Below are 14258 nucleotides of genomic sequence, written 5' to 3' on the forward strand. Positions count from 1 at the left end.
GGCCGGCCGGGCACACAGTACATTACAACAGCTACAATTATAGGGAGCCAGCTTAGAGGTCATGGAGACCACAGACTAAATATAATTATGCAACAGTGCATGCATTACACTCGTGACCAAACCATGCTATTAGTACAACACTCAGCCTTAAGTATAAACCCCCGAGGAGTATTTACATTGGCTATTTATAGTCTACCTATGATGCAACTATTCTTAAAATCCCTCTTATGGAGAAACTGAGCACTCACTTTTGATATAACAGGCTCTCCTTGCTCGTTGAAGTGCTTGCTTGTGAAGTGGGGAGGAAATAAATCCCTATATGGATGAAGAGGGTACGAACAGATCAATATCTTTGTAATAATGCATAATGGCATAATGGCAATGTTTTCTTTAGGTAACGGGTAATAGGTAGAATAACAAGCATAACAGTCTCTTTATCTTTGAGGTGGAAACACTAGCTACACGTATCAAAGTACATGACTACAATAACATTCAATTATATAATCTTTGTTAGTGTATACTGACTGACTGGGCCTGGCAAGGGTTTCTTCAGGTCTTCAGGTAATGGGTATAATGGGGTAGAATAACAAGCGTAAACAGAGTGGAAACACCAACCAATCAACTCACATGTACAAATACGCAAAGTACAGGACTATATTAAACTATACGATGTAAACTTATGTTATATAAATTATGTATAATAGCTTTATATTTAGCAGGAACTTATGCACACACAGTGATTCAATTTTTAAGTATGATTGCAGTTAAAATAGCCTGTGACAGTTAAATCATTGCATTCACTATGAGTAGGGTCACAGGGGCGGATCCAGGAAAAACAAAAGGGGGGGGCTAGCTAGAAAGGGGTGAAGCCCCGTATGAGGGCAGCCTCGCCGGAGGCGATTTTTTTGCAAGATTTGACCTTTGAACTTTCATATTCATGATCTGAGTTGAATTTGACCTCTGCACTTACTTTTAATACTGATCATGGTGATACTGTACTGATCAGATGTACGTACGTACGTACAGCTAGCTAGCTAGCTAGGTACGTCCAGCTAGCTACCCTAGATCCTTTATACTCCTAGTAGCTGTTGTCTAGCATCTCTCAAGTGATTTCAAGTGAGTCTACAGATGCATAATTGGTGGCAAAATTGTTGTAGAGTCAGACTACAACACATGGTAGTTTTTTCAAAAGGGGGGGGCTTCAGCCCCTCAAAATCACCCCTGGATCCGCCCCTGGGTCACCGCCAGTATTAGGTTCAGCACTAAATATGGGCAGCATAATCATCACACCTTCACCCACACACACTTTATTGTATGAATTTCAACGTGCATGCATAATTATGAGTCATAATGATATCATGAATTTCAACGTGCATGCATATGAGTCTCGTAATGACATCATTAATTATTAGGAAGCAGTCACATTTTATTTGTTTGCTTACAGGACGTAAAGACCAGACAGTTATTGAAATACAATACATTGTGCAAATCATGTGACATCTCACTTGTTCAGAGTTAGATGCACTGAGACCTCATTTACAGTAAATGTAAACATCAACGGATGAGAGCCATCGTGACCCTGTACAAAAAAAACCAGGGTCAAAGCTAGTGTCATATTCTGAATCAATTGCAACGCACAAGCACATGGGCTTACGTACATACCTGGCTACGTCCATCCACTACGTTAGTGATGACAGGCTGCACAATCATGTAGTTGTGAATGGTCTCTGTATTAAAGAGTATAGATCAATAGTTATGCATAGAATAGATCAGTAGCTAGGTGCAATACATGGGTCATCACACATGTAGACTACTGTACATGGGTACATGTGGGTAAATTAAATAATAGCTCTAGCCAACTGAAACACATAGACTAGCTACCCTATAGATCTACCACATGCACAGGAGCTAGCTCTGTTGAGTTGATCTACGTACCTGCTGGTGCTTTTCTACTCCTGAAGGGCTCTTTGCAAGATCGCAGGAGCGTCATACAGTCGATGTATGACAGTGTAGAGAGGACTAGACAGGCTGCTATAAAGTGCTTCATCTTGCCACTGCTAGCGCTAGCGATAGCATGCACTAGGTAGATTATTGCACGCTTCGGTGACTCTACTTTGCACCTAAAGGGGAGTGGTCAAAAATTAGTAGTTTGACCTCTGGACCTCTTGCAAAATGGCAGCAAGTGAAGGTACAGCTAGTACAGTACAGGTATTCTCTATAAAATGTCTTGATTTGATGTCTCTCTTCTCAGTGATGACTGCATCTGGTGTTCCTGAATGGACAGTCAGAGAGCAGCTGGTGCTGGCTTCAGCAGTGCAGCGGAGTGGAGATAAAAACTGGTAACGAAAGGGGTTAAGGTCATAATTGCATACTCTCAGTGCAGAATTGCAGAACCTCATGGGTGTGACTCGTAATTTAAACGGGTGGGCCAAACCTATCAAACGACTTAGCATACCAATGTACGTAGATCTCTGCCGTACCAACATAACTCCTTTTGGTACCTATACATGCATGGCCGATAACCTCCATAATAGTTCCCCAGATAGCTACTAGTTCTTCCCACAGGGTGTCTGTCAGTCGAGCCATCAAACCTCTCATGGATGACGTGCACTCAACAGACTACTTTTCTCAGAAGAACTGTGCCCTTCAGTATGCGGCCATGATCGATAAAGTACCCAATAAGAGGAATAAGAGGGCTAGCGAGGACGGTAGTAAGCCAAAACAATCGTTGGGTCTGTTTTTTAAGACGACTGGAATTAGCACACAACACCATCTATTAAGTTTTTGGTTGAAATTCTTTGTTTAACACTTGCAAGCTAGCTATTGTGTGCAAGTTAATGTACTATGATATAGGACCAGTATGAGTATCCAATGCTCGAGTTAACCTGGTACATAAGTACACTCTATAATTATTTGTAGCCTTTAGTAGCCCATAATTATATGCACTATATTATGTGTAGGTGGTTCATCGTGTTGTATTATGACTTTAACTAAATGATTGCTTTTGTTGCTAGTGGAGACGACAGAGCAGCAGATATTACGTGAGCTCAGTGAAAGAAGGATACGTGAACTCAGTGGATCCCTGGCTGAGATCAGGAGAGAGTATGGGTAAGTGGAACATTTGATGTCATTGTTAGTGGAAACACTTTTCCATTGTGCAGCACTCTTTCCAATGATATTGAACTCTTGGAGAAGGGAGAGCTAGATGACAAGGTGCCAGAGTTGTGGGATAAGTTGATGAGGTACGTACATGGGACAATCTTGCTCATAAACTCTTCTATTTGAGACTGGAAATGCACCACACTTTATCAGTTCCTGTATTTACCTGTAGTGAATCGGCTGAGAAATTATCGCCATCTAAAAAGAAACATGAAGGCACTTTGAATAAAACGAATGTGAAAGCAGAACAAGCTTCTTCAATGACCAACCCCAAACTAATTAACACCACAAAAGGGAGTGCCCCTTTAATCCAACAAGCTGGCTCTGTTGCTCAAAGTGGTACTAAAACAGAGGCAAATGTGGCACCATCTACTTCGCTCAAAGATAAGATCACCGCAATCAAGAAAGAGCCATTGCTTGGCACCCCCACTGCCACGGAGTCTGAAAACCCTATAGTCCGACTGATGGATGACAAAGTCCTCTCACCAATGCAGACACCTGTACCTACGTCTAGCGGTCAGCCCCTCTCTGACAATCTTCATATCATACTACAGGAACGGAACAAAGCAGTCAACTTTCTATCTGGAAATAAGAGTACCGAGCCTAAACCCACCCTAGCAATATCGAATAGTGCTACAACTAGTACAGCTGTGTCGCCCACAACCACTAAACCGTCTCCTTTGCCTCCTCTTACATCTCCTCAATTTTCTTCCACACCCTCTACGACAGTGTGTACACAGCAAACTAACACTGTCACACCTCCTGTCACACCTCCTGCCCCTGTGAAGCAGTCTCCTGTTTCCATGACTTTGCTATCACCTGTAAAAGACAGCCAAATTTCCCACTCACCAAAACACTCTGTTCCGATCACGGCCTACTTGTCCAAGGCTCCGAATGTTAGTCAGCCGTCTCAGCCGTCTAAACCAAGTGTGCTTCAATCCCTTGTGTCTGCACCAAGTACATCAGTGCCTGTCACTGTGACTAACACTCCCACCCTAACCACGTCTTCTCCAGCTAAAACCAGTACCTCTCTGAGTACAACAATCACACATGTGACCTCTCCCTTAGCAACAGCTTCTGTGTCTGCTCCTTTGATGCAATCATCCCCAGTTAAAGACAATACTACTGCAGCAAATTTGCAAGCCACTAAACCCTCTATAGTGACTGTACAGCCTGTTCCAACCCAGGTCTCAGCGAGTACTACTCAACAAAATCTTTCAGCAATAGCAGTTTCTAGCCCTGTGAAAGCAGCTGTGTCGATGGCTAGTCATCAAATTCCAAGCAAGTCAGCTTCCTTTTCAGCCGATACAACCGCTCAAAAGAAATCCTTCTCTGGTCTTACAATGGTCAGTGTACTCAAGTCGGAAACATCTGCACCTAACTCAAAGTCAGAGCCGACAAAAGATATTAAGACTCTCTTAACTCTTCCACCGAGCAATATCAAACTGTCTGTCAAGACTGGAGAAACTGTCAAGACTGGGAAAGCTGTCGGAACTGGAGAAGTCTCTCACCCTCTGAAACAAAGCATAGAGCAAAAAACTCCCATAAAGCAAGAGCCACATACAGGCCAATCAGATACTCCGATGAAGAAAAACACTACCGCCGTCAAGACAGAGTCTGAAATAGTATGTTTGTATATACACTTATGTCGTTACGTTCTGTACATGAAGCTCATGTGCCCAGCATTTACAACGAGAACTTTATATTGACCACTACTGTAGTAATACATGTACGTACAGTACACATTGTATGCTGTGGTGGTTGATCGCCTTTCTACATGTAGTTTACGGTTTTTTGTTTGTTCATTTAAGGCCCTGGCTGAAGCTCCCCACACACCTGTGTCATCACCTCCCTATGCCACGTCTATCCCTGTTGTTGTCATGGACACCCGGGATGAAACAGAGGATGACACACCCACTAGAATTAAGAAAGGACGATCATTTCTAACAAGTGCGTTGATTTTACAGCACAATCAAACAAGTGCCTCAAAATTCAGCTCTGTTGTTGAATTGTGATATTCATCTCCATAGGAACCCTGTTGTCCAGATCGAGGAAGAGAAAGCCTGAGGTAATTATGTTCTTACACTCGCTGCATGTATGATTATAATATGACTGCTATGTGACTTGCACAGGACGAGGGCCTGTCTGTTGAGAGCACTGATACTGAAGAGGATTGTCTATCCTCCCAGGCCACGTCTGCCGTACCAAGCCCCGCCCCTTCACAGTGGTGAGTCCTTTTTGAGGCAGTACTCTTAGACCGAATTGTACCCAGAGAATTTCACTTTAAGTGCGTGTACCGTATTTGCTTGATTGATGTGTTTTCAGTTATCTCATTCTTGGGATGTTTGCAAAGCCTAACACTTATACCGTATTACTAGAATGTTTTGCGCATAAAAACGAAGTGTCAACCTGAAAAACTTTTTGTGAATGAGCAAAATCACACACTTTGCTATAGATCTAGCTTTTGCATTCTGGCAAGGATCATGGTATAGGTTTGTGCAATTTTATTTTTGCGAAGCGATCAAAACTCGCAAAACCGCTTATGTTTGATGCTCACAAATCATTCTAGTAATATGGTAGGCACTGGATTATTATCAGCTAATTATTGAGTAACTCGTGTGTGTGTGTGTGTGTGTGTTGACTGCAGCAGTGAGATGGACGCTGATACCCTGAAGGCGCACAAGCAGTGGAAGAAGGGCATCATGATTGTGTGGAGACACGCTGCTCAACACAAGTTAGTTAGTGTGTGAGAATTCAATCTAACAGTACTACCAGGGTCCTGGGTTATTAGTTAGGAAATGGTTGTTTCATGCCCATTATGTACTTCTAGTGCTTGTACTTATGCCACATACATGATTGTACAGTTAGGCATTCACTATATACGTTGTGCGTAAGTGTATTCTCAATTTGTCAGTTGACTTTTGTAAATGTTATTATATCATAACAGTATGTACTAGTAAGTAAGTAAACTAAGTAAACAATACAAAAGGCATAGTTAAAACATTATCAAACATTCTGTCATGTTTGCATCAATTCGCCATACTCTACTCTAGGCCAGCCAGTGATGATTTTGTGTTTCTATGTTCCGTATTGTATATACCTGTAGTGACAATATACTGTTGGCTTGTATTCTGACGTCCATGCAGGTATGCCAACTTTTTCCTCCACCCAGTGAGGGAGGAAGATGCACCCGGGTACAAGGACATCATCCTCAGGTGATCACTATCTCTAGTATTAGTATATAACTGGACGCTCGGTCGTATATACTGTCACTGGTGGTTGTCAGAGCATGTTCATTGAGTGGGCTGAAATACGCTATGTAGTTAAATATAGTTACGAGGGAGTATACTAACCGCGGCCTTACCTCGAAGAACTTGTCATACTGACATGGGAGTGGCTTCCAGTCACATGCATGCCTACCGCGTATGCACCACTAGCTACACGTGCTAAAGTACAGCTGCTGCCAGTGAGCCGCAGACAAATTGACTGCTCAAATTTTAAGCATCCCACCCTCCCATGGAGGTTAAAATATCTATTTTCCATCCGACGATGTTGATTATCGATTTCGGGGGGCTGAATGAGGGCCCCAACACTAACGTACTTAATGCTAATTGCAGGGCCTCTCTTCAGTACTCCCCAAAATATAATCGCAGTCACGTGACCCCCAACCTCTAACGTGACAGAGATGATCAGATAGGCACGTGGGCATGTGGCATCCACTCAGACCGGTACTGCTAACAGATAGTAATATCCTCGCGACGCACTCCAAGATCACAATTATCTACTGTAATCTGTACGACCATAGTTACTAAAATACGCTCTGGCTGTCTGTCCATTTTTTTTACATTTTTTATTAGTAGCTGCACTAATCTGGCTTTCCCCCAAATTTATACTTTTTTGCTCGGTGTAGTCCAACCGACCTGCACAGTATCAAGAGGAGGGTGGAGTCTGGTCACATCAAGAATGACGTAGAGTTCCAACGGGAGATGCTACTCATGTTCCAGAATGCATTCATGTACAACAGCTCAGATCATGAAGTGTAAGTGTCAGCTACTATTGTGAATGGCTATTTAAAGTTATGAGCTGTGGATTCTTTGCAGATATGAGATTGCTCATTCCATGAAGAGTGATGTCATGGAAAATCTACAGGTAGGATGTAAGAATGTAGCATGTGTTGATTGTCCTGTAAATTCCACAAGGCACAGGGTCATTGTGTGTGTACTGATTCAAGTACTTTCTGTAGTCCACTGTAAGTTGTCTATCAGTGTTTTTCTCTTGCAGACTTACCTAGCGACCCAGGCACAGCTACAGCTTGTGGAGGATCCAATGCCCACAAAAACTCTAAGAGGTACGTAGTATATACGTGTAAGATGTATGTACATTCCATATAGCTGTACAGTAATATACATGTATGTACTGCGGTACCAGTTTTGCCAACAAGTCCGAACATAATTATTTCTCGTATAAGCAGCAGGCTTCTCCAAAACAATCTTTTGTGATCAGTCAGTGTTTGAGGATACCACATAGCGGGTAATTTTCGAGGGTCTGATTTTTCTTGCAGATTAGCCATTGTTGTGAATTTCTAGCCCTCGAAAAGTACCCGTTATATAATGTATATACAAGTTCTATAGAAGCCATCATTGCTCAGGACTACATGTTGTTTGCATAGCAACATTGTACATGGTGATTGATTTTGTGGTTTTGTGGTAATGCAGTGAGCTCATGTGCATTGCTTAACTCGTGGTTTATTACATGCAGGTCGCCGTAGTGACCGTGACCAGTCTCAGGAGGATAATTTGTTTTCACCGGCAACAAAGAAAAGAAGAACAAGGACTGATGATCGTGACTGATTCTTGATACATAATACATTTCTAGTTTCTAAATCAGTTGTTTTTGTGCTACATGATTATATATAATTATTATGTGATACAAACATTACAACATTGCATTAGACAAGGTTTTCAGGTGTGCATTCCTCATAGATCACGCTGGGGGATAGTGACACTAGCTTGACCTGTGTGTATTGAACTTGATGCTGATGCTTCTGTCTCTAGACATGTTTTACTAGGCATGTCTGATCCCGATTCAGAGTAGTCTTCAAGAGATAGCCATTGCTTGTACGTTGTGCTTGGTAGGCTGGTTGAAGCGAGATGAATGCATGATTCTCCTAGAAATAGTTGACTCAGTTTGGTCTTGCTCCACACGGACAGCCAGACAGTCCTAGTATCGATCAACTCCTTGGGTAATGGATACTGTACAGTGTGATGCATGTGTGTAAAATCAATTCACATAACAAAATGAACATAATTAAAATTATCACTTAAAAAGCAACGATTAAGAAAATAGTGTTTTTTGCCGCCTTCGCACTCCCTAATATTTTCCACTGTCTCATTAGCAGTTAAAACAGCTAAAGCAGTCCATAAAAGTGTATAGTTTGCTCAAACAGCTCATTTTTGTGTCCACACACACACACACCAATCACTCTACCCCTGCTGCACGTGTGCACGAAACCAAAGTGTGCAAAGCCAGATAAATATTTATTTTATGAGTGAAAACCTTAGCCAAATTAGCCAAATTAGCAGACTTTGTTTACATTCTGGCAAGGTTAGGGTAGGGTTAATGATGTCATGTTTTGCTATTTATTTTTTGCAAAGCACTCAAAATCGCAAAACCACAGCATCATTATGTTTTATGCTTGCAAAACATTCTACTGCGGTAGTCCCTCATAGTTACATGTACCTCAAATGTTTGGTTGTACAGAGGATTACAGGTCCTTTTGTCAACTTTAGTCTTTCTTTTTGATGTCTTCAGATCGGGAAGGAGGTATAGTTTGATGTAAGGGTTGCAGTGTCCTTTCTTGTCAGTCGCAGCCAGATTTCTTCCCTCAACCATTGAAACATACAGTGTTTCGTTTGAATGCTTTATTCGTATGTAGATGTCCCCACTGATCGTGTAATCGCCCCTAGATGGTCTACTGATGGTCACATCAAAGATCTGTCCTTGCTCGGATTGGGGAGAAATCTATAGAAATAGCGTATCATCTCATACCCCTTTAAATGGTTTAGCCATGCATGAACAAAAAGGCTTACCGTGTACTTTGAAAGTTTTCTCGTAAGATGTGGTGATCTACCAATAGACAGCTGATAGTTAGAAGACGATCTTTGCCTCAAGGTCTGTGGCAAGGACAGCTCATCAGCTGGTAGGGTAGGAGGAAGGCTGCGGGTGCTTCCTTTGAAATCATTAGCTGCAAGAAACTTATTAGACAGTGGTGTGTAATCAAATTCTGCATCACTAAGAGGAGTTCTTGCTCCTGTGGGCAATTCTTTGCGATTGTGTGTAGGTGTGTTTTCTAAGTCAGATTCTGTATCTGAGAGATATATTGAGTATTCCTTTTCAATCGCATAAACATTGTTAACAGGTCGCACTATTTGAGCACCTCGTTCGTCAGTTTGTATTCCTGCATGTATAATTATAGCGGTCATATAAATCGGAATTTACACATGTACGAACAAAAAATTACCTGGTAATTTCTGTTCTCTCTTATGCCAGGAGTTGCCTTCAGTTCTGAAATCTTGCTGCTCTGGCAGTTTTGATTCAATACTATTGTTGTTCACCAGTGAACCCATTTCACCCTCATTTAGGCTTTTTAGCTCTGCTTTGAGAATGTCAACAGAATTATTCCCTTCGGTAAGTAACTCTGGGCTTATTTTTTTAATGTTTGCTAATGTTTGCTTTTCAGCTAGGTCTAGATTAATCGAAAACTCGTCCTCAGCTTGGTGATCATGGATTGGTGAACTCTTGTCATCAGCTGGAGATTGGGTAGCTGGGCTGGTTGGAGGGTGAATGATGCTCTCTTCAGCAGGGTGGCTGACACTAGCTTCACCTTCATCTACATTAGCTGCATTCTTCTCTGGGTGAGGATTGGGTGGACAAACTCCTTCAGTTAGGAACAAGTCATCTGGTTTTGGGTGCACATGACTCCCCTGTTCAACAGTTTGCCGAAGATCGACCGGGTTTTCTTTTTCTGCTGGATGAGGAGAGGATTTGTGGCTTGAAATGAGTATGTCTGTGTCCTGACTTGTATCTGATTCAGAGTAGTCTTCAAGAGGTTGCCATTGCTTGTACGTTTTTTGGGGCAATTTTGTTGCAGCAAGAGGAATGCAAATTTCTCCTAGAAATAGTTGACTCAGTTTGGTCTTGCTCCACACAGACAGCCAGACAGCTCTGGTGCCGAGCAACTCCTTGGGTAATGGATACTATACGGGTGAATGGTCAGATTATAGCACATTCATGTGATTGTATGCAGCTATAAAAAATTAATACCTCAAATGTTTGGTTGAAAAATGGGTTCAGGCTTCTTTTCTCGATTCTAGTCTTTCTTTTTGATGTCTTCAGATCAGGGAGGAGGTATAGTTTGACGTAAGGGTTGCAGTGTCCTTTCTTGTCAGTCGCAGCCAGATTTCTTGCCTCAACTATTGTAACATACAGTGTTTCCTTAACATGCTTTATTCGTATGTACATGTCGCCGCTGATCGTGTAATCGCCCCTAGATGGTCTGTTGATGATCACATCAAAGATTTGTCCTTGCTCAGATTGGGGAGAAATCTATATAAATAACGTATCATCTCATACCCCTTCAAATTCTTTAGCCATGCATGAACAAAAAGGGCTTACCGTGTACTTTGAAAGTTTTCTTGTAAGATGTGGTGATCCACCAATAGACAGCTGATAGTTAGAAGACGATCTTTGCCTCAAGGTCTGTGGCAAGGACAGCTCAGCTGGTAGGGTAGGAGGAAGGCTGCGGGTGCTTCCTTTGAAATCATCAGCTGCAAGAAACTTATTAGACAGTGGTGTGTAATCAAATTCTGCATCACTAAAAGGAGTTCTTGCTCCTGTGGGCAACTCTTTGCGATCGTGTGTAGGTGTGTTTTCTAAGTCAGATGCTGTATCCGAGATATGTATTGAGTATTCATTTTCAATCGCATAAACATTGCTAACAGGTCGCACTATTTGAGCACCTCGTTCGTCAGTTCGAATTTGTATTCCTGCATGTATAATTATAGCGGTCATTATTATAAATCGGAATTTACACATGTACGAACAAAAAATTACCTGGTAATTTCTGTTCTCTCTTATGCCAGGAATTGCCTTCAGTTCTAAAATCTTGCTGCTCTGGCAGTTTTGATTCTATACTATTGTTGTTCACCAGCGAATCCATTTCACCCTCATTTAGGCTTTTTAGCTCTGCTTTGAGAATGTCAACAGAATTATTCCCTTCGGTAAGTAACTCTGGGCTTATTTCTTTAATGTTTGCTAATGTTTGCTCTTCAGCTAGGTCTAGATTAATCGAAAACTCGTCCTCAGCTTGGTGATCATGGATTGGTGAACTCTTGTCATCAGCTGGAGATTGGGTAGCTGGGCTGATTGGAGGGTGAATGATGCTCTCTTCAGCAGGGTGGCTGACACTAGCTTCATCTTCATCTACATTAGCTGCATTCTTCTCTGGGTGAGGATTGGGTGGACAAACTCCTTCAGTTAGGAACAAGTCATCTGGTTTTGGGTGCACATGACCCCCCTGTTCAACAGCTTGCTGAAGATCGACCGGGTTTTCTTTTTCTGCTAGATGAGGGGAGGATTTGTGGCTTGAAATGAGTATGTCTGTGTCCTGACTTGTATCTGATTCAGAGTAGTCTTCAAGAGGTTGCCATTGCTTGTACGTTTTTTGGGGCAATTTTGTTGCAGCAAGAGGAATGCAAATTTCTCCTAGAAATAGTTGACTCAGTTTGGTCTTGTTCCACACAGACAGCCAGACAGCCCTGGTGCCGAGCAACTCCTTGGGTAATGGATACTATACGGGTGAATGGTTCAGATTATTGTACATTCATGTGATTGCATGCAGCTATAAAAATTAATACCTCAAATGTTTGGTTGAAAAATGGGTTCAGGCTTCTTTTCTCGATTCTAGTCTTTCTTTTTGATGTCTTCAGATCAGGGAGGAGGTATAGTTTGACGTAAGGGTTGCAGTGTCCTTTCTTGTCAGTCGCAGCCAGATTTCTTGCCTCAACTATTGTAACATACAGTGTTTCCTTAACATGCTTTATTCGTATGTACATGTCACCGCTGATTGTGTAATCACCCCTAAAATATTTTCTTGTAAGATATGATGACCAATTGACACTCTGAGAAGAAACTCTTCTTGTTAAAGATTGTGGCAGTATCAGGTCCTCTGACATTGTAGGGGGAAGGCTTTGAGTGCTCCCTTTAGCTTCAGGGCTTTCTATAACAGATGTGTAATGAGCTGATTCCGGGTCACTCAGAGGATGGCTTTCTTCGATAGATTCCTTTTTGTGCTGAGGTGTGTCACTTAGGTCAAGGTATGTATGGGAGCGGCGCTCATTTATAATTGCTGGCACATCCTTACTGTGATTCCCATCACTCAAGACTTCAATATCTGCATGAGTTGGTACAATAAAAGTCGTGTATATAGTACCATGAACAGTGATTCTTACCTGGTAAGTTCTGTTCTTCTGAACTAAAAATATCCTCTCTTTTTTCGGCACATTGCTGATTTTCTCCTTTGCTTTCACATACACCTTCTTGAACATGTATGATTGTTGCCTCATAATCAGCTGTGTGAATAACGGTTTCTTCATATTGGTGAAAATTGTTATTTTCAGCTGAGTTATCTATGATAGAACTGTTGTTACTTTCAGCTGTACCATCACTGGTGGGTGGAATGTTCTCTTCAGCTGGGTCGTGGATGATATTCTCATCAGCTGGGTGAATGATGATTGTCGGGCAATTGTCTTCAGCCGAGTTATCAATGGTAAGACAATTTTCTCCAGTTGGGCGACCTTCAGCTGAGCAATCACTAGTTGGATTGTTTCCTTCAGTTGGGCGTACAATGATTGGACTACAGTGATCAATGATGAGACTATCTTCTTCACCTGGGAAGTTCTTTTCAGCTGTGTCGATATTGGTTGGATTGCTCTCTTCCGCCCGATTATCACTTGTTGTACTGCCCTGATACATGATTGGACTATTCTCCTCAGCTAGGTGATCACTAGTTGAATTTTTCTCTTCAGCTGGGCGTACAATAGTTGGATTACTGTCTTCTACTGAGTGATCAATGACAAGACTATCTTTTTCAGCTGGGCAATAATTATTGGTTTGATTGTTCTCTTCGGCTGGGCGATCGCTAGTTGGACTGTTCTCTTTAGCCCGGTTATCACTAGTTGGACTGTTTTCTTTAGCTGGTTGAAGGATAATTGGGCTATTCTCTTCAGCTGTGTTGATGATTGTTGGATTGTTTTCTTCAGCTGGGCGATCGCTAGTTGGACTGTTCTCTTCAGCCCGGTTATCACTAGTTGGACTGTTCTCTTCAGCTGGGTGAAGGATAATTGGGCTATTCTCTTCAGCTGTGTTGATGATTGTTGGATTGTTTTCTTCAGCTGGGCGTACAACGATTAGACTATCGTCTTCCATTGGCTGATCAATGGCTATACTAGTCGGGCAATACTCAGCTGTTTCAATGATAGTGGGATTGTCCTTTTCAGCTGGGTGAAAGATGAGCAAACTTTTCTCTTCAGCCTTATGAGGTATAGAAGTAGTTCGATTGGTTTTAGGGGGTTCAACAAGTGGACTCGGCTTAGCATCATTCTTAGCACTGCTGGAATTATCTTTCTTAGCAACAAATGCCTTCTTCTCAAGTTCTGCATTGTGATTAATCGCTGAAGTTGTAGCATCCAGCCAAGCCTTCACAATATGTGATCCCATAAAGAAGTAGGGGTTACTCGAAAGAACTTGAGACTGACCAACATTTCTGTGTACCAATAGAAATGCAATTAATAGATGAGATGGGTCATGTAACAATTTACCTCAAAACTTGTATTTCTAGCATCAAATCTGCTTCAACTACACTGTACAGAGTAGCCCTTTCTTCTTTAGTAAGGATCAGCAAGTTAGGTAGCAGTGGTGGTGGTGGCTTTGACTCTAGGAGCTCCATTTCTATCTCCATCTTGCTGGATATATTCTGTATGGTATAAATTCTCAATGCAAGTCTAGACAGCTATTATGATGCAATACTCATTATCCTTGGA

At 41.9% G+C, this 14258-nt stretch overlaps 3 protein-coding genes across 4 annotated transcripts in view; 1 reads left to right on the plus strand and 2 right to left on the minus strand.

Moving 5' to 3' along the window:
• The window catches only part of LOC135330886 (zinc metalloproteinase-disintegrin-like EoMP06), a 10426-nt gene extending 8318 nt beyond the window's left edge, over window positions 1–2108 (minus strand). For both annotated transcript variants that reach the window (XM_064525839.1, XM_064525838.1), the window contains exons 1-4: window positions 1936–2108; window positions 1663–1727; window positions 1506–1579; window positions 249–315 (exon numbers count right to left, since the gene is read on the minus strand). In XM_064525839.1, the coding sequence (XP_064381909.1) occupies window positions 249–315; window positions 1506–1579; window positions 1663–1727; window positions 1936–2047 (318 nt within the window). In that variant the 5' untranslated portion in view covers window positions 2048–2108. The remainder of the gene's footprint in view (window positions 1–248; window positions 316–1505; window positions 1580–1662; window positions 1728–1935) is intronic.
• Window positions 2077–8094, plus strand: LOC135330885 (bromodomain-containing protein 8-like). Its single transcript, XM_064525837.1, has 15 exons — window positions 2077–2188; window positions 2252–2339; window positions 2566–2711; window positions 3015–3108; window positions 3162–3242; window positions 3332–4784; window positions 4971–5109; window positions 5190–5227; window positions 5292–5386; window positions 5807–5893; window positions 6306–6374; window positions 7070–7198; window positions 7260–7308; window positions 7441–7507; window positions 7918–8094. The coding sequence occupies exons 1-15, from the start codon at window positions 2173–2175 to the stop codon at window positions 8007–8009; spliced, it is 2643 nt and encodes an 880-aa protein (XP_064381907.1). The 5' UTR covers window positions 2077–2172; the 3' UTR covers window positions 8010–8094.
• On the minus strand, window positions 7954–14242 carry LOC135330866 (uncharacterized). Its single transcript, XM_064525810.1, has 10 exons — window positions 14037–14242; window positions 12669–13981; window positions 12075–12610; window positions 11272–12007; window positions 10834–11204; window positions 10483–10764; window positions 9680–10415; window positions 9249–9616; window positions 8899–9180; window positions 7954–8411 (listed from the first exon to the last, which is right to left on the minus strand). Exons 1-10 carry the CDS (start codon window positions 14174–14176, stop codon window positions 8136–8138), a joined length of 5040 nt encoding a protein of 1679 aa, XP_064381880.1. The 5' UTR covers window positions 14177–14242; the 3' UTR covers window positions 7954–8135.
• Between the last annotated feature and the right edge of the window lie 16 nt (window positions 14243–14258).

This window comes from Halichondria panicea, chromosome 2, assembly GCF_963675165.1.
Source record: "Halichondria panicea chromosome 2, odHalPani1.1, whole genome shotgun sequence".
NCBI classification, from domain to species: Eukaryota; Metazoa; Porifera; class Demospongiae; order Suberitida; family Halichondriidae; genus Halichondria; species Halichondria panicea.

Excerpts from the sequence above, each read along its gene's own strand:
- LOC135330866 (XM_064525810.1), bottom strand. The coding sequence starts at position 14,176 with ATGGAGATAGAAATGGAGCTCCTAGAGTCAAAGCCACCACCACCACTG. Across the intron at positions 13,982-14,036 it reads CTAGAAATACAAGTTTTGAG|AAATGTTGGTCAGTCTCAAG; the intron begins GTAAATTGTTAC and ends ATTGGTACACAG. Across the intron at positions 8,412-8,898 it reads TGTACAACCAAACATTTGAG|TATCCATTACCCAAGGAGTT; the intron begins GTACATGTAACT and ends CACACTGTACAG.
- LOC135330885 (XM_064525837.1), top strand. Across the intron at positions 5,387-5,806 it reads AGCCCCGCCCCTTCACAGTG|CAGTGAGATGGACGCTGATA; the intron begins GTGAGTCCTTTT and ends TGTTGACTGCAG. Across the intron at positions 6,375-7,069 it reads TACAAGGACATCATCCTCAG|TCCAACCGACCTGCACAGTA; the intron begins GTGATCACTATC and ends TGCTCGGTGTAG.